At 43.1% G+C, this 19,383-nt stretch overlaps 1 protein-coding gene across 3 annotated transcripts in view; it reads right to left on the reverse strand.

Moving 5' to 3' along the window:
* LOC139754497 (uncharacterized) overlaps positions 1-19,383 on the reverse strand; it is a 124,819-nt gene that overhangs the window by 1,112 nt on the left and 104,324 nt on the right. For all 3 annotated transcript variants that reach the window (XM_071671771.1, XM_071671770.1, XM_071671769.1), the window contains 5 exons: positions 8,869-9,077; positions 6,536-6,671; positions 3,892-4,028; positions 1,866-2,082; positions 1-721 (listed from right to left, as the gene is read on the reverse strand). The exon at positions 1-721 is cut by the window's left edge and continues 1,112 nt beyond it. In XM_071671771.1, the coding sequence (XP_071527872.1) occupies positions 642-721; positions 1,866-2,082; positions 3,892-4,028; positions 6,536-6,671; positions 8,869-9,077 (779 nt within the window). In that variant the 3' untranslated portion in view covers positions 1-641. The remainder of the gene's footprint in view (positions 722-1,865; positions 2,083-3,891; positions 4,029-6,535; positions 6,672-8,868; positions 9,078-19,383) is intronic.

The raw sequence follows: 19,383 nt of genomic DNA on the forward strand, positions 1-19,383 counted from the left end.
GGATCCTCGATAGTTCATCCTCTTGTTAAGCCAATAAATTTCTCAGAGACTTTTCTCCAACTTGGCCACTGTGATCCTCTTCTTGCAAAAGACGCGTTATGCATATCATCCCACAAACTTGGGCTAGACGCTTTGACCTCACCTTCTTCTAAGGTCCTGAGACGACGGTAGGTTCAGGATTTAGGGGACACCCAGGGTGAGGTGACGCCTTTAGGGGACCCTGAGAGGGTGAGTTAGGGAGTCCACACTGTCCCTGCAGAAGTTATGGTGACACAGGCAACAATGATGACACGTTCATATCCCTTCAGCGGCCCCTGGCACGACGGGAAAGTTCACAGAGCAGGTCTTGATGGTGACACTAATGTTCACAGGGCAAAAAAAAAAAAAGGAATGGGGAGACAATCCAAACTTTGCAGAGCCGAGGTCCCCGTAGCCATGGGTGTGATAGACCAGCAGTGGTACCTTAGGAACCAACAACTCTCACACTGATGGTTGAGTGAGAAGTGTTTCAGCGAGAGAAATAAGGACCCCTCACATCAGCAGCTTGTACTTGAGGGCCCTGACACCAGAGTTACGGGCCAGGGGACCTGACACCAACGGCACAGGCCAGGGGACCTCACGTTGCGAGGCAGGTGTGGCGATCAGCTGTAGTTGGTGAGGAGGACTGTGAGGGCGGCCAGCAAGAGGAGGGCGACCAAGCAGACGGGCGTGACACTACCACCTGCAGCAAGCAACACAACAGGGGAAGTGTTAGTGACCTTCTGGATAAGAGTCCACATGTAACACTCTCATGCAAGTGTTTGAATCAGCAAATGTGTGATACATTCGGAGAAACAGAACACCAAAAGACAAGACTAAGTCTCTTTATGGGTATGACCAAACTGAAAATGAAAAACAAGACTTGTAATTGCAAGTGATGATAATCATAACGTTCTAGAATTTGTTGTAAAATGCAGAAATGTTCAATATTGATTTAACGAGCATAAATTCCAATATAAACTTACCAGGTCATAAGGAAATGTGCACTTAACCCTCAGCAAAATCAATGTTAGGAAGATATCAAACTCTGTATGTAAAAGGGAGCATCGCAACTAGGAGAATAAACCTGCAAAACATGTAATATTCTAAAAATATTTTCTGTAGTTTTGTACATTTTTCCATGGATTTTTTATAGCTCCCTTTATTACTCCTGTCTGTCATATCGTTTTTCCGAGGTGTGTTGTCTTGTGTAACACTTCCCGGATGCGATTCATCTCACTGTTCATGGCTGGATGACGCAGCGACCCTAGAACCCTTATGACCTGTGCTGGGGAAGAGACTCAGGTCGCAGACGTGCAGCATAGAGTCTTCCCTCCTGGTACCCAGACGGTTGGGTCATGATCATGGTAGTACTGTGACCAGGCCTGGGATCTGGACTGACCTGACTTTGGCCTCGGAGATCTTACTTACCAATGGCCTCGAACTGACTTACTCTCGGCCCTAAACTGACTTACCGTATCTAACTTTCTATGGAACACGAAATTTCCTCGATAAAATTTGTCTTGAGAGGGACTCAAGATCACGGACAGTAAGAAGGTGGAATTAAAACGGATAGAAAGGAAGCCAAACTGAACGTGGATTGTACGGATTAACACGAAATATAAGTAAACATATTCACTATGAGAATTTTCTTGGACCTTTAGCTATCAAATGTTCAGTATATTACATTAAATGTAAAAGATAAGAAATGGAAATTAAAAGTCTGGTCTCTTGCCAGTACTCTGTCTTACGCAAGAAACTTGTCTGTATCAGGTGATGAGACATCATTAAGGAGACACTGTCAGACGGGTAATTACTTGCCCCACGTGAGGGTCACTTCAGCTCACCTTGGTTGAAGAAGGAGAGTATGGGGGTCCTGGGCTGGTCCACGCTTAGGGTGGCGGCGATCTCGGTAGGCAGCGTCCTGACCTGAGCCTTGCACACCAGCCTGATGGAGGGTACGTGGCGCTCCGACAGTGGCAGCACCAGACGACTCATGGTGTTGCACACTCCCTCGTACGACCCCTTCGTCGTCGCCAGTTCCTGCACCCGCCCCGAGCCAGGCTGCAGATGGTCAAGGGACGTGTTTTATGCGCGTGCCAGGATGAGGTCAAAGAATTCACATATCAGACTACTTCCGTAGAGGATATCTTGCTGACCCCGATTGTGTGGAGTCAGAGGTCAGGTTTGCTCCGCGTCATCGTAGGTTTAACAAGGGCGCTTGACATCCTCTCTTAATGAAATTAATTGTACCATTCCAGTAACAGAGGAGAGCCATTGACTTTCCCCGCTTCCTTTATCTTCGTTTCATAAGACGTGAAAGGGCAAGTGTACTATGTATACAATTTCAAGTCGTGTACAGAACACATAGGATCTATATTAAAGAAGAATTTAGTTTTTTTGCCAAAATATCACGAACATTTACTTCGTCTTACTTCATGCAATAATTGAAGAAATGCTAATTACAGTAATCCTAACTAGAGAGCACTCTCATGAATACGTGAGCTACTGTGAAATTTTCAGTCTCACAGAGTGAGAATCTTCATGGATGACCTCAGATCTCTCCTCTCTTATCAAACATAGTAGAGATATTGATATGAATCAACGATATAAAGATAACTTTATAAATGAAAATATTCTGAATATGCTTCCCAGAACATAGGTTAACCTGAGTCTATAACTTGAGAGAGGGTAATGCAGAGAAACCACAGCTTCCTGTCCACATCCAGGCCCCACAAACCTTTCCATGGTTTACCTCGGAAGATTCACATGCCCTTTTTCAGTCCATTGACAGCACGTTGACCCCAGTAAACCACATTGTTCCAATTCACTCAATTCCGTGCACTCCTTTCACCCTCCTGCTTGTTCAGGTCTCGATCGCTCATAATCTTTTTCACTCCATCCTTCCACTTCCACTTTGGTCTCCCGCTTCTCCTTGTTTCCTTGACTTCTGACACATATATCCTCTTTTTCAACCTTTACTCTCTCATTCTCTCTGGCAAAGTGGGAAAAAGGAACTATTTTCAAGGTATAGTCCAACTATTCTGTAAGTAAGAAATCAGTGAGATGGGGAAAATAATGAAAAAAAAAAAGGATGGGAGGCAAATGTATAGCCAGGTAGATGGTTAAGAGACACTGAAATGCAGTTGCAGCGACAACGGATGAACGACCAACATACGTCGTTGAGAGGAAAACACGATGCCAGACCAAGCCCAGATAAGCAACTGTATGTACAAACACAGCAACTCAGGTGCAAAGTCAATAAAGACCAAAGTGAGAGGTAAACAAAAAGCCAGGTGTTAAAGAGAACCATCACACAGCCTAGTAAGACCTAGTTAGGTGGGGAATAAAGCCACATGTAGAAGGAACATACAGCCATGTCAATGGCAAACAAACATGCAAGTGCAGGACGATCATACCGCAAGATGAAGGCAAGAAGAGACAACAGCAAACAGCAGGTGTACGACCATCAGTCATGCAGACGAATCATCAATCAGATGAAGGTTAAACTCACAATCAGTCAAGTGAAGGTCATATAAACAGCTAGTTGAAGGATAAACAACAACTCGGTGGTGTGTCACCAGCCAGTCACGAATAGTCTATTAAGCATAACATACAGACCTAAACAAACAGCCAAGTGGAGAGGCAACAGCTGGTCAGGTGGAGATAAATAGCTAAGTAGATTGAAAACATATAGACGGTAGGATAACCAACAAGTAGACAAGTGGAAAAGGTAAATTCCCAGTCATGTGGAGTGCAAACAGACCAGCAGACTGGAAGGCAAACAACCAGACAGAATGTATGCAAACAGCCAGGTAGAGTGTAACCAGGCAGCCTGGGGTGGGTGTGAGGTGTGTGGGAGGCGGTACTCACGTGCACCAGCTTGCCGTCCACACGGAAGGAGATGGTAGCGGGCGGGCGGGCGTCCCTGGCGCTGCAGGTCACGTTCAGCGTGTCGCCGACTCGGTAGCTCCTCTGGAGACCCTGCAACACTGGCGCCTCCGGCATCACTGCAACACACACACACACACACACAAACAATGAAGCAGCAAACACAAAATAATTCATACAAAATTCTGTCATTTAGAAAGTCAAACGTCCGGAAATTAGCCGCGGGGAAAGTGGTGTGAAACCAAGCGTCCTGAAGTGTCCACGTTTTACTTCAACGTCTTAAAAAACGTTCTGGAGTGGTAAACGTTTTGCGATATGCGGGAGATGACATTTCTGGATATAAGTCTGTTTCACGAAGCTAGACACGGTTAAATACACAACAAATGCAAGGGTTTCCGGGTGAGACCTCTAAATACAATGTGAAACGCTGGATTTACGAAGAGCAATGCAGCTGTGAGCTGACTGGACTTTGATGGACTAAGCTACCTTCAGTGCTGACTGAGATCTGATGTATAGAGATGTAAACTACAGTTCGATAATGTGGTATGGTTATGTATCAATATATCACGAAATTCATAGAATCTATATATATTCTTTGTGGATTTAATCGTCAACCTACTTCAGGGTGAAGTTATATGGCAACCAGACAGAAGGTGCTATGTCAAAATATCTACACGCAATACCTAGAATGTTGCAGCATTCAAAGCAATGTACACAATCCTGAACCTCTTACCTCAATATAACTAAAGATACCACTCACAGCTTAGAGGACCTTGCCAGACGCTACTGACTGTCAGGGTACACAGAATCCACGACTGGAGGATGTCTTTGAGTGTGTGTATGTGTGTGTGTGTGTGTGTGTGTGTGTGTGTGTGTGTGTGTGTGTGTGTGTGTGTGTGTGTGTGTGTACGCACATAAGTGGGAGTGTCTGGATGCACGTGTCAGCATTACTATACTTGTATGTTTGCAGTATGTTTACATTCCACCCTCTGACATCAACCATCAACTCATTAACATGTTTCGCATGAGATGTTTCATCACTCATGATGAACAAAATGATCTCTTACTTTCATACAATGTTTACATTATTCATTGTTATCATAAATGTTCTCTGGGAAGGGTGATGTTCATCTGTTCACACTAACACCTGTCACTCCATATCGTGTGGGTAGTGCACGATGCTACAGTTACTGCAGCAACGTCACGATTTTTATTCATGTAAACTAATTGTTATTCCTGAACATTTTAGAACACCGTTATATGTGTAGCTGCGGCTGAAGTCCTGTCAGGCAGCTTTACATCTAAAGGCATGATCTTTTCATCATGTATGACACTAGAACTATGTGCATAGTTTTAAATGTGTGTGTGTGTGTGTGTGTGTGTGTGTGTGTGTGTGTGTGTAGGGAACATATAAATCCCTCTGTTGATCCAGTCCTTCGAGACACAACGCTAGGGAGGCACCACCCTAGGTGTGCACATCAGCCCAGACGAGGGAAGACTCTCCCTCTTCCCTCACCCTCACACCTCACCCGTGTACACACACAGGAGGAGGCCCGCCGGAGATAGCCAAGGGTGATGGAAAACAGCAGTGCACATTATAACGTTATTTCCCTCAGTATTTAACAAGAATGAGATATATCTTTACAGAGAAATATATTCATCCTTTAATTTGAATGTAGAAGATTATCCAAATAGATACCATAAGCGCCATAACATCATTTTAGTATGTAGATATATAGAAAAATAGAGAAATTTTCGTTGATATTTTCACGATGATAATATTATCACAATTATAGGTCACACTTGTAGGATGAGGTCAAGGATGACGTCACAAGGTACGTTTGATTACAGGCTGAAATAGTTCAACTTTACGAGGAAAGTTAGGCCAACACTGGCGACCAGATGCACCGTGTCTCCCTCCAGAACCTAACTTCTTGTGGAGATTCTTGATCAGCATCTTGGTGTTGGTTGATTCTAAGAAAACTAGTGAAAGTGGAATAGATTAGCGGCAGAAGACATAAATTTTTGGTAAACTTTGATTTCTAATAAAGGCTAAGTACGAAGAAGTATAGGCTTGTGTTGACCAGTGTGTGAAGTGTGAAAAGATTTTCTATGCAAGATTTTATGAACACTGGCTAATGTATGGCTGAGTAATGGACGAAGAGAATTGCTCTGTTGATGACCTTTGACCCATAAAAATAACCAAAGATGACAAAATAACAAATCTGATGCGAACATCACTCACCATCATGCTTACTATCACTCACCATCATTATCACTATCACTCACCATCATATTCATTATCATTCATTATCATCCTTCACTCACCATCTTGTTGACAACTGTTGGGAAGAACACATGGAAAGCCAACTGAAATCCTGGAAGAAGAACTGAGCCTGAAAACTGTAATATGTTTTGCACATCTTTTCCTCACTAGTGATTCACCTAATGCCAGCCACCGCACACAAAGTCAGTGAAGAAAAAAGATTGCTCTCTCTTACCACCAGACGAAAACGTAGAACATCTCGACATGATCATCATTATTTACGAAGAAGAAATTCCTCAATCACTATGTTGTTCATGTTCCCTCACACCAAAACAAGACAATGTCGCTCAGGCAACTCACCGACGATGGTGAGGTTCTTGGAGGCGAAGGAGGTCTGGAAGGTGGGTGCCTCGCTCATCACCTCACACCTGTACACACCCTCAGAGTCCATCCTCAGCTCCTGCAAGGTAACCACGTGCTCGTTCGAGTGCGACAACTGTTCCAGGAGAGAGAAGGATGTTAGTGATGGATGAAAAGTGGTGTGGCATGTGACTGGCCTAACGTTAGGTACACACCTGGAAAGTCCCTCTGACCTATTGTTAGATCACACCTGGCACGTGCCTGACCTATTGTTAGATCACACCTGGCACGTGCCTGACCTATTGTTAGATCACACCTGGCACGTGCCTGACCTATTGTGTTAGATCACACCTGGCACGTGCCTGACCTATTGTTAGATCACACCTGGCACGTGCCTGACCTATTGTTAGATGCACACCTAGCACGTGCCTGACCTAACGTCAGGTGTTCACCTGGTGGCAGGAACTTTGATAGGAACTACTGGGATCCTTTTGTTGGGATGTTGTGGATGTGTTTCTCCAAACATTTGTCATGATTCTATAGCAACACACAAACACACACACACACACACACACACACACACACACACACACACACACACACACACACACACACACACACACACACACACACACACCATATGTACATGGAGGAGGACTTATGACACTTGTACTCTGCAATATCCAATTCACAGACGCTATTTCAAGCTACTACAACTAACTACAACATGATCAACATCTTTACATCATCACCCCCCCAACCCCTTCCGTCCCAGTTGTGATCCCAGATACTCTCCCAGTCTGTAAGACCTGCCATCACACGTAGCCCAACGCTTACACACCGTCGAGGAGTTGAACCTTTTTGTGAGAAGACGTCTAGGAACATGATGGTAAGCGCCAGATTCATTTAAGTGACGCATCTAAAAATAACATTAAAAGGATCTGATTATCCTGACGCGTCTTCAAGCAGGGAATGAGGCCAAACCCTTTGGCTCCACGAGATTTGAATCTTCATAGTTACATATCGGGTTTCTTCATTAACTGAATCAATTTTGTCTGAAGAAAATTCGGTAAAACTATATTACAGCAACACAGAATCTTTATTAATTCCTGCGGTGTTGATACCGAGCTGTGCACACTTTGATAAGACACGTCCAATTAATGTTTGTGTTACATCGTAGACAAAAAACTCCAGACAGATAACTGGTCGGGTGAGTCTTGTCGTTGTTGACTCCATAAATTGGCTGAAGTCTGGTCTATTCCTGGTATGTTACGTAGCTAGTAGAACAAAGAGGCTGTAGATCTAACAAGGCCAACTCAATATTTGCTTTACATATAAATGAATGACTAGTTACCCAAAATGTGTTGGATCTGTAACTCGTACGACCATTCATCTTTGATATTTCATTGTGATCTTTCCTATGAGGTGTCGTGCTATAGCATGTGATGGTGACCTCGTCGTATAAATATGGAGAGTAAGATGTTCCGTTCTTAAGAACAACTGAGTCAGTGTAAGGTATTGATTTATCAAAGGATTCTTTGCTGAGTGTTAACATCGCTAGACGCACTGTGGCTTCCTTGCCTGATCAAGGTCTCTCGTGTTGATTGTCTAGTGATCACAGAGAAGTGGTTGATGTTCGACGGTGGGACGTGAGCAGCTCACCCTCAGTACTGACACCAACATGAAGGTTATAGTCCCTCGTCTGAGTACGTTGACGTGTCTCTTAACAGGCAAGTGAGTGTGTGTACGTGTGTGTGTGTGTGTGTGTGTGTGTGTGTGTGTGTGTGTGTGTGTGTGTGTGTGTGTGTGTGTGTGTGTGTGTGTGTGTGTGTGTTTGTTTGTTTGTTTGTTTCAGTAAATACATGAAAAGTGGTACAAAGTATTGGAATTTGAGAATTATATAAAGAGGTCCGACATAAATCTACATATTGCAAGATTTAAAAAAAAAGGCACAAATTCAACATCCCAGATCCTGCACAGTATAATTAGATTTTCCTCCTGTCATGTGTGGAGCAAAAGACTGTAAATTTAACGTCATAATCTGAGGTAAACGAATTTGCAGTCGTAATGGCAATGTCTTCAAGAGGCAAGTCTCCGCCCAGCAGTCAGAATATTTCTAAATGATTTCTTCTACAGGTCAGATGTCTTTTAATGTGTGCCCTTTAACCTTTGACCCCCCTTCCGCCCAACCATTACCATATCACACATAACTCCATAATCAAAACAAACCAAAGTCAAATTCATTCATAACCTCCCCAACATTCAGTCTCCCCACACACCCGATCTATCTCCCAACATTCAATCTCCCCACACACCATGTACCTTACACTCACCTCCACAGTGACTCCCTGCAAGTGGTGATCCACCTTAACCTGCGGTGTATTCTTGGGCACGAAGCTGTAGAACTGCTCGCCGTTCTTGTACCACCTGACGGAGTAGAAGCCCTTGGCACCGGCCGCCCACAAGCACTCGAGCTGGGCAGGATGGCCGACCACCCCAGGTGTGGGCACCTTCACGTCGTGCACCCGCACACCTGACGCCCCTAGGTGGATGTAAGCCCAGGCCCGTGAGTGAATCCAGGACGCAAGAAAAGAAACATGGAAGCAGTAAGCATGGATGACGCAAGCAAGGCAGGCAGGTCATGCAAGGGTAGTGCATGCCAGTATGGTGGTACAGCCACAGGACATCCCAAATAGGGTTTCCAGGAGAGCCAATAGGAGGGTCATTCGTCATGGGAAGAAATGCGATATAAACTATAATAAAGAAAATGGCTCGTCGTGTTTACTGGACAACACGTGAGGGATAGGTGTGCGCACTGCCGTGTCGAGTGTATGACACAGCTTCAGTGCCAGTAAACAGGTGTATGATTAGAGACATACAGTGCCATCCATGAGGGTCATGCCCTTACATAGTTACATCTGGAAGTACCTCATTGTCTGGTTTTATTTAGTTGATATAAAGACAGCTCAGCAATCTGTCCCTGGTAGAAGGTCAAAATGAATTCTACATGAACTTACATATAATTTCTAATATACAAATGTTAATAACAAATTCCTTCTGAGATTTATAATCAGATGATCACCAACCTGCAGGGTTGGGGTGCGAACCCTAGCCCTGTGAAATTAGTTCCCACAGAAGGTGCATGACAGTGTGTGCTTGGTCCACCCTACGGAGAGGGGAGCAGAGTTGATGATGATAGCTAATGACCTGATACATAAGAACTTACAAACAAAGCTGCCTATATGCCTGAGAAATCCTTTCTTATTCGATAATAATCTGAACGTACTGGAAATCATTGCGACATTCTTTGGACAGTTTACTTTCAAAAGATATTCTGTTCTTCACTTGATTGTCAAAATATTTGCCAATATGGGCATGAAATACTTCTTTCATTATCAATAACTTCATTAACAAAGTAATAGAATTTTTAATCTAATGGAAGGATTAATGAGTAATAGAATTTTATAATCCATTACCTCGTTTCCTCTCAATCAAGGTGACTCGTGCAATTTCCTGCAATCATTTCGACCCTCCTACATCCCTGCGTGTGAGGCAGTAGTGCAACCTCTCTCACCAACATGACTTTCATCACGTCTTTCTTTATCAAAAAATTTTAGATCAGTTAATTTTCATAAGTTCTGAAACGTTATTGCGAAGGCCTATCATAAAGCAAGAACACAATCCATGAGCATGGAATGTATGTGCCACAAGCCATCTTCGGTTAGAATCATTTACTACTTTCCTGTTTCCATCTAACGTCTGAGTTGCTATGTTTACCGTCGTTACACGCCACTTCACCTGTCACAACATTCACCTTCAGTAGTACCCCATCTGGCCAGGTGACACTTCTCAGTGCTGCTCCCAATGTTCTGCTGCTTTATACCAGGTGGATTACAACGACCTCCTTCCTGTAGGCTCGCTGCAATAGTTTCTTTCCTCCATCGATTCCTCCACAAACATACTGACTAACTTTTTATCTCGCAGTAGCTTTTTGCGTATCCTCGTCAGGTTTTCTCACCTTTGAGCATGTTCCAGATTTCTTCATTTTCTAAGATATTTGTCGATCATATATTATTAAAGCATTTGTATCCATCGCTAGATCGGAATATCTCACACGTACAGGTTCCTACACGATCCCCATCCTCCTTTTCATCCTTTCCTCCTCTTTTCTTGCTCCTCCGTGCCCTCCACTCGTGCCCACCTCCCATACTATGCTTGTCTTATCAGTCTTCTCCTCCTCCCTTCCGAGCCACTGACCTGCTCGGCATTTGCATACACCTTCCTCCGCTCACCGCTCACAAATCTCTCAGCAAGGGCGCATCGGCGCCGATCCTTCCCCTTTGAGAGGGCCAGACATACTCACTTGATATATTGTACTGTTACGTCAAGACCAGGGATCTGTCCCAAGGATCTTATCAACGTAAGAAGAATGAGGATCCTTTCCATTGATCTCACCACACAGATCAGAATAAGGATCAGTCTCATGATTCTCATGAAACACATAACAAATCAACCATATATAATTGCATTCTGAGACTTGTGCATCTTCACCAGCTGATACATCTCCACAGAGACCTGCAAAGACCTCTGTATAGCAGCGAAAACCTCTGGTCGATCCCTGTTATAAGATGACTCCAATTGTAATGATCTGGTTGTAGTTATGAGTTCTGCAGAATAGTGATATCCGTAACGGAGACGTCTTGTGTCACATGTTACATAGTATAGTTATACCGTTAGTAGTCTTCTCTACAGCAGTAACGTCATTTTATCCCTAAGGCAAGAGCCTACATGAAAGAACCGCCAAAGGCAAAGGCCGTGTCTCACTATATGTACGACAGTGATCACAAACGACAACATTGTACGTTCCACTTCATCTTACATCCATGTACCATAACATTACCTTTATACCAGGACCCTCAGGATCCATAGTGACCACTATCAATCACTGGCTTTTCCACAGCGGTTGAACTTTATAGCAAAGTGACCTTTAGATACGAATGGCTCTTTAACAAACGCGCAAAATTATGATCCTTTCCAATATATATATATGTATATATATATATATATATATATATATATATATATATATATATATATATATATATATATATATATATATATATATATATATATATATATATATATATATATCTTTTCTTTTTCTTTCAAACTATTCGCCATTTCCCGCATTAGCGAGGTAGCGTTAAGAACAGAGGACTGGGCCTTTAAGGATATATATATATATATACATATATATATATATATATATATATATATATATATATATATATATATATATATATATATATATATATATATATATATATATTCCTATGAGTCCACGGGGAAAAAGAAACACGAAAAGTTCCCAAGTGCACTTTCGTGTAATAATCACATCATCAGGGGAGACCAAGAGAGAAATATAACAGTCGGTTGATATATATATATATACATATATATATATATATATATATATATAGAAATGTGAGTGCGGAGTAAGCCTTCTTTGACATGTAATCTTGAAGTGATATCAGAACTCAGTCTTTCAATAAGATATGACAAACTTATCCTTCAAGCGATACAGTATTTGTACCACAGAATGAGTGCAAAATTCCTTACAACGAATTTCATCATTTATTGGGCACTCAGTAAGTAACACGTAATCAGAAGTCTGTGGCTTTACTGAAGCCTGCAACACCAGCTCGCTGCGGTCACCTCCGTCTCTGAAGTTTCAGTATGTTAAGGTGATGATGAGGGTTGACCGCTCTATCTCGGGAAAGTTCTTTTCTGTCATGAATTTTGTATATAACACATAAAGACCAGTTCTTAACAATCTCTCTCTCTCTCTCTCTCTCTCTCTCTCTCTCTCTCTCTCTCTCTCTCTCTCTCTCTCTCTCTCTCTCTCCTTGCCTCCTCTTCCCACATTTGCTGTGTCTCCTGTCTATCCGTCATCGTGACTGGAGTCAGGGTTCAAGGATTAAGGTAATTCTGCAATCATCCACCGAAGCCAGGTGGCACCTGGTGGGAAAACACAGAACCTGAAATACTCTAATTATCTGACAGAAGGTAAGGTTTCTTTACAACACAAGAGGATTCAATGGTTTTACGAGAAGAAGCAAAAGGATCGGCTCCGTTATACACAGAGAGAAAGAGAGGGAAGGATACTGACTGGAGAGATAAACAGATTAAAAGAAAGCCTGTATGACAGGATGTAAAGAGAGAAAAGTAAGAGAGGGATAGAAGAAAGTGTAAAGACACAATACGTGAAAAAGAAACGAAAAATGATGGAGATAAGGAAGAAAACAAGCACAAGAAATGGGCAGACATGACACGGAAGATACAAGAACAAGATATAGAAGAAATAATAGACGATCATAAAGAAAAAGTGATAATGAAACCGAGTAACCTGACCCCGGCCGGCACCACACACCGCTCACTGCTGGCATGTAATACGGTCCACAACATGAACAGTGTTGTCCATGTCAGGATTCGATTCCTTCTCAGAACTGAACTGTAAGTCGTTGAATCAACATTCAATGGTGGTATATATATAAATATATATGTGTATATATATATATATATATATATATATATATATATATATATATATATATATATATATATATATATATCAAATGTGTGGCGTATGTTGGTGCATCTGCTATATGTGTGTATGACTGGATCCTAGTGTTTGTTGTGTTGTGTAATTACCAATTTGTACGATACACTGCGGGAGTCCTACGCCGGTGGGGCTCGTTCTCCTGGACTTTCTCTTCAATCAGAGTTTTTAAAACGAGCATTCCTATCTGTTGGTACGACGCGTCGTCTGCAGCCACGGCGAAGGTGTTGTCAGACGAACGACAACTAACCCACACATACACACACATACACACACACACACACACACACACACATACACACACATACACACACACACACACACATACACACTTGCCAATAATTCATCCATTTCTTTGGCAGGATAGACATTGCTGGCTGTTGAGATGGAAAATATTTCAAATATTTCAATATTGAGCAGGACGGCTGTTCCGGCAATACAGGAAGTACAAAGCGGGAAACAGTTGGCTAATACTTAGAACCACTAAACAATGCTGGCAGCTGTTCAGAGTGTGGTGGCCAGGGAGGGAGGGAGGCAGTGTTGGTGGTAAGGGAGGGTGTACCGCGGTAGACAAGGATTCAGGGAGTGTTGGTGGCGAGGCAAGGTACACTGGCCAGGGAGGGAGAGGGTGGTAGTGGTGAGGGTGGAGTGGCTTGCTGGTAGTAACGAATCATGTGATAGCCAAGAAAGGAGGGAATCATGGTGGTCAGGGAGGGTGTGATAGCCAGACAGGGCGGGAGCAGTGGTGGTCAGGGAGGGTGTGATAGCCAGACAGGGCGGGAGTAGTGATGGTTAAAGAGGATGTGGTGGTCAGAGAGGGTGTGGTGGTCAGAGAGGGTGTGGTGGTCAGGGAGAGTGTGGTAGCGTTATGCAGGAGTGTACTATAAAAAGCCTTTTTACATATTCTGTATCAAGAATGTTGCTGGAGTTCATGTTATGGCTTCTGGTTGTTGCATCTTTGCATCTTTCGAAGAAATGTTCCCTGTCGACGTCATCAAACTTGTTTTAAAACTTCAAGGTTGTGATCAAGTCACCCCTGACTCTTCTTTCTTCTATGATGGTTAGATTCATGGCCTCTAGTCTCTCAATATAGCTCAGCTATCTTGATATAGATACCATCATAGCTTCCCCTTTCTGGACCTTCTGTATTTGTTCCTTGTGCTATTTTGATTGTGTTGGCCAAACTTAAGAAGTATACTCTGGTTTTGGCCCAATATAGAGGGAAGACAGCATGCTATATATTTCTTAATCCATGTGCTTAAACGTAGCCCTAATATTTGCCAGCAGAAAGTTGTCTCCTTTTCTCTTGAGAAGTGTGAGGTGGCTCCGACAATAGGTCAGGAACAACGTCTGTTACTAAATGCCTCTGACACACATATTACTGCAGCATATTTACTGCTAGATGATATTTATGTCCATGCCTTCTATCATCGAGGCTTGTCCGCATTACTTTGTACATATTTGGGTTGAATTTCATCAGAAATGTATCGGAGCAGCTTTAAAGTTTGTCTAAATCCCCCTTGTGAATTCAAACAATCTTCCTCCTCACTTTTTCCTTCCCTCTTCACCTTGGCATCATCCACGAACATATCCAAGTATGAGGCTAACCTTTCTAGCAAGTTCTTTACAGACATCAAGAAGAGAAATGGTCTTAGGAGTGAACCTTGTGGCACGCTGCTGGTGACTCCAGTCGATTCTAACCTGACTGAAGATCCAGCTTCTTTACCAACCTTGTATGTGCATGCATGGATGAGGTTAAATGTGTAGTTACGTCAGCATATCTGTGACTATATATGAGTCACTGTATATGATTACTATCTGTGCGTTTGTACGAAGATAACATCTTTGACTATAATTCCTAACATCGCCAAGAATACTGCCAATTGAAGCAGCAGCAGAATACTTCAGGAATGATTAATCCTCCACCTCAAGCGTGTCGGCTGAGGAGATGAAGATCAAAATAAGAAATGACCTCTGCATGAATCTCACGTTCATATGATATGAGAAAACAGACGTCCTCAGTGATCCCTTACATGGACTGATGCTCGCTTGGTACGTGTCTGCTGCCGGCGTCGCTGACGACTGTACCACTTAATCATATCAGCTCTAGAATATATAAATGAGGCTTATGTCAACATGATGTGGCCATCTACATATGTTAGCGTAGTCATCATGGTCATGACATCCGAGGATAATCACACCAGTCTAAGCTGTTGCTGATGTTATCCCACATAACTACCGTCCTCTCTACTGTGCTCATGATCCTCATTACAAGTCACTCCTGCGTCCCCTTCTGGAATACTGTGTTCAGTTTTGGTTACCATGCTTGAGGAGAGACATAGACAGGATGAAGAGAGTACAGAGACGAGCCGCTAAGATGGTTCGTGGACTGAGAAACAAATCCTGTGAGAGCCAATTATACGATCTAAATCTATCTAGTTTAGAAAAGAAATGGTAAAGGGGTGATCTGATGCAGACATTCAAAATTATCAAAGCTTTCAATAATCTTTGTCTAACGACTTACATATTCACGAATTCATCTGATTTCACTCGTAGTGATGGCTACAAACTCGCGAGCAAATATCATACCTCGAATGAGGCGAAGTACTTTTTCTTGAACAGGATTGTTGTTAACATATGGAATGATCTACCAATATGAGTGGTTGTAAGCAGCACCACAGATACGTTTAACAACAGACTTGATAAATATTTTCTCCAAATCCACAAATGACATTTGTGCCTCCTTAGCTACAGGAAAACTTTATATTTTTCTGTCTTTCATATATTCGTCTTTCTACTCTTACCACACTGATTTAATGTCTCATCCACAAGCACAAACAGTCTGGAAGGGACCAAGTGGTCTGTTGTTGCTTGATATCCCACATAACTACAGTCATCTAAACTATCTGACACAAGGATCTTCTTGCTCTGGCATGGGATGACGTTGGCTCACGAGACTAAGAACCTTTTCCCCTCTCGGTACTGAGCTAGAGGCGTCGCCTGACCGCTCGCCACACAAGGACAGGCCTCAGTGACGTATTCCATCTAGCTTCACACACGACAATATCAACCCCTTGACCACGACGGATTAACCCCTTGAGCACGAGACCCTCTTGTCGTCGTACACAAGGGGTTAAGTTATCGTGGCCTGGGGATGACACGAGACCAGAGTTGACTCACATTGTCTTCAAAAGAAACTTTTCAGGCAGATATCACACAAACATAGTCATTGATAGTTATATCTAAGTCACTTCTATCATATTTCTATACTTCAACCGACGAAGAAGTAATTCATTTACTATTTTGAATATTCCGCTGGTGAGTATATTAGATTATAGAGAACTGTGATGTGTTGTGTGTGTGCTGAATACTTATTAATGTGATTACATGAGGGTCCGAGCCAGGGCTAATTTGCTGGCCATCACACATCACCCTTAACTACATTTAAGGCGCCCGACTTCGCATACCAGCTCTCTCTCTCTCTCTCTCTCTCTCTCTCTCTCTCTCTCTCTCTCTCTCTCTCTCTCTCTCTCTCTCTCTCTCTCAGTTCTATTGGATCTATTGATTCATCTAGTTTCCGTATCATCATCAGTAATACATATGATTTAACGACAAAGGAAAAAAAGATAAGTGAGCAAACAGGATGAGCCAAAATAGTTCTGTCCTGAAGCACATATTACCCGTGTACATATTACATAAACTGGACATGTGTTTATACCAGCCCAGCTCCCACGAGTCCAGTATATCCCACCAGCTCATAAACAGATTTCGGTGTATTTGCAGACCTGAATGAGATAGATGCATTTAATCACGTACATAAAGAGTTCTGAATCCCCGATATGGAGTCCGGAGTGGCTCCTAAGCTCTTGGATTGCTCTTGCTGTTATGATAATCCACGTCATTTGTTTTTTAAACTGATACGTCGTGTTGATATTCGTTCGGTCACTCACCTCTTTCGTGATAGCGTGGACTAGAGTCATTACGTCTAACTTTACAAGTATAATGATTTCCCTCTATCACGTTAGTAATTCCTCGTAATATCGCTCATGGAAGTGTGTGATTCAGGGTTCGCGTGCTACTGTTACTTACATTTATTCACTATAAACAGATTGGTACGTATGATCAACATATATCTTTCGCGGGAGGAGGAGGATATCTGAGCAGCATAGCAACTTTTTGGAGATATTTAGCGGTTATCTTGGTGTTGGGTAAAGGGCAAGATGTTGCTTGAGGGGCGACGATTTGCTTGTTAGGCTGGGTGTTGGCTGTGGGGCTGGGTGTTGGCTGTGGGGCTGGGTGTTGGCTGTGGGGCTGGGTGTTGGCTGTGGGGCTGGGTGTTGGCTGTGGGGCTGGGTGTTAGCTGTGGGGCTGGGTGTTGGCTGTGGGGCTGGGTGTTGGCTGTGGGGCTGGGTGTTAGCTGTGAGGCTAGGTGTTGGCTGTGGGGCTGGGTGTTGGCTGTGGGGCTGGGTGTTGGCTGTGGGGCTGGGTGTTGGCTGTGGGGCTGGGTGTTGGCTGTGGGGCTGGGTGTTAGCTGTGGGGCTGGGTGTTGGCTGTGGGGCTGGGTGTTGGCTGTGGGGCTGGGTGTTGGCTGTGGGGCTGGGTGCTGGCTGTGGGGCTGGGTGCTGGCTGTGGGGCTGGGTGTTGGTTGTAGGGCTGGGTGTTGGCTGTGGGGCTGGGTGTTGGTTGTGGGGCTGGGTGTTGGCTGTGGGGCTGGGTGTTGGTTGTGGGGCTGGGTGGTGGCTGTGGGGCTGGGTGTTGGTTGTGGGGCTGGGTGTTGGCTGTGGGGCTGGGTGTTGCCTGTGAGGTCAGGTGTTCATTGACAGGTAGAGAACTGGTTGAGGAACTGGGGAACACAGATGCCCAAGGTGTACGGAGGGAGAGAGAAGTTTCAACTGTAAGAGAAAACATTCAAGTAAGAATTGATAAAAATGGTTAGAGTTACTTTACTATCTACAGTTACTGGACTGAGGTGAGGAGTCATCAGTGTTAACATCGTGGGCTAAACTTAAATATGGTTAACAATAACGAATGGGAATTCTCTGGGTAATGGAAGAAAATGGGATCTGGAATGGGATCCTATGTGAGTACGTCTTCTCCTGCGTGGTACCAAGGGCAACCGCAAGGGTCACTGCGTCAGGGGTACCAAGTGATAGTGTGAGGGTCTCTACCTCAGCTTGGTACCAAGGGAAACCAAAGTAAGACGAGACATATACAAGCTTGAAACGCCAGATTAGCTGCTGCATAATTTCTGTAGATGAACAAGGTGATTTTGTCATATCTCCTATGTCAACATTACATTCAGAATCCTGTACTTCAGGCTACAGTTTACTGCTGGTCTTTTTTATCATAGAGAGATTTCTCATTTGCCACAGATTAACTATCAGCTTTCTAAATCACAGACACAAGCGATGCAATTCTCGAAAACCCGACATTAAACGCTGACAATAGCTATAAAAATTCGCTGAGTTCGTCGCTAGTTTTTTTGTGAGCACAAACCGCAGTGCCACAAATCAGAGAGAGAGAGAGAGAGAGAGAGAGAGAGAATGAGAAAGAGAGAGCCTGCTCGTAATACCGTCGACAAATACGCTATCTCTTTGCAATATCGGACAACAGCCTAAAGGAAAAAGAAAAATATTGAGGGAGACGTAGGTTTGATGAGATCCAGGTAAACAAAGATATCCCAGGTTGGGACACGAGTAAATGTATTGCATCAGCCCGGGCGGCTACGGTAAAGACCATTGTTGCTTATCGTGCACATAACTTATTGCAAGTTGACAAGCTTCACGTATCGTAATTGCCATCTTGACGCAAGTGTAGTGATACCGCGGACGCTAACACAGTCAAAAGACATGTTTTCAACGCGTAATGCATGTGATCTTTCGTCTGGATATATATATATATATATATATATATATATATATATATATATATATATATATATATATATATATATATCATTGTGAATGTGTTATGGTAAAGTACACAAACACAAAATTTTCCTTTCTCGTGTAGAACTGTAAGTGAATTTGCATATATGCTTATACAGAGAAGCATTGCTGAAGACAAATCATAAACTTCTATACTAATCATCTGTCTGCTTTCAGTGAATTATCTAATAGCGTAATGTGGGTAATGTTCTCGTATTATCTTTACTTACGTTCTTATTTAGTGCTATCATTACCTCACTAGTCTCTTGCTGTTCCCTTGCTTCAAACCAAACTTGAAAATG

Source organism: Panulirus ornatus, chromosome 17 (genome assembly GCF_036320965.1).
Source record: "Panulirus ornatus isolate Po-2019 chromosome 17, ASM3632096v1, whole genome shotgun sequence".
Lineage (NCBI taxonomy): Eukaryota > Metazoa > Arthropoda > Malacostraca > Decapoda > Palinuridae > Panulirus > Panulirus ornatus.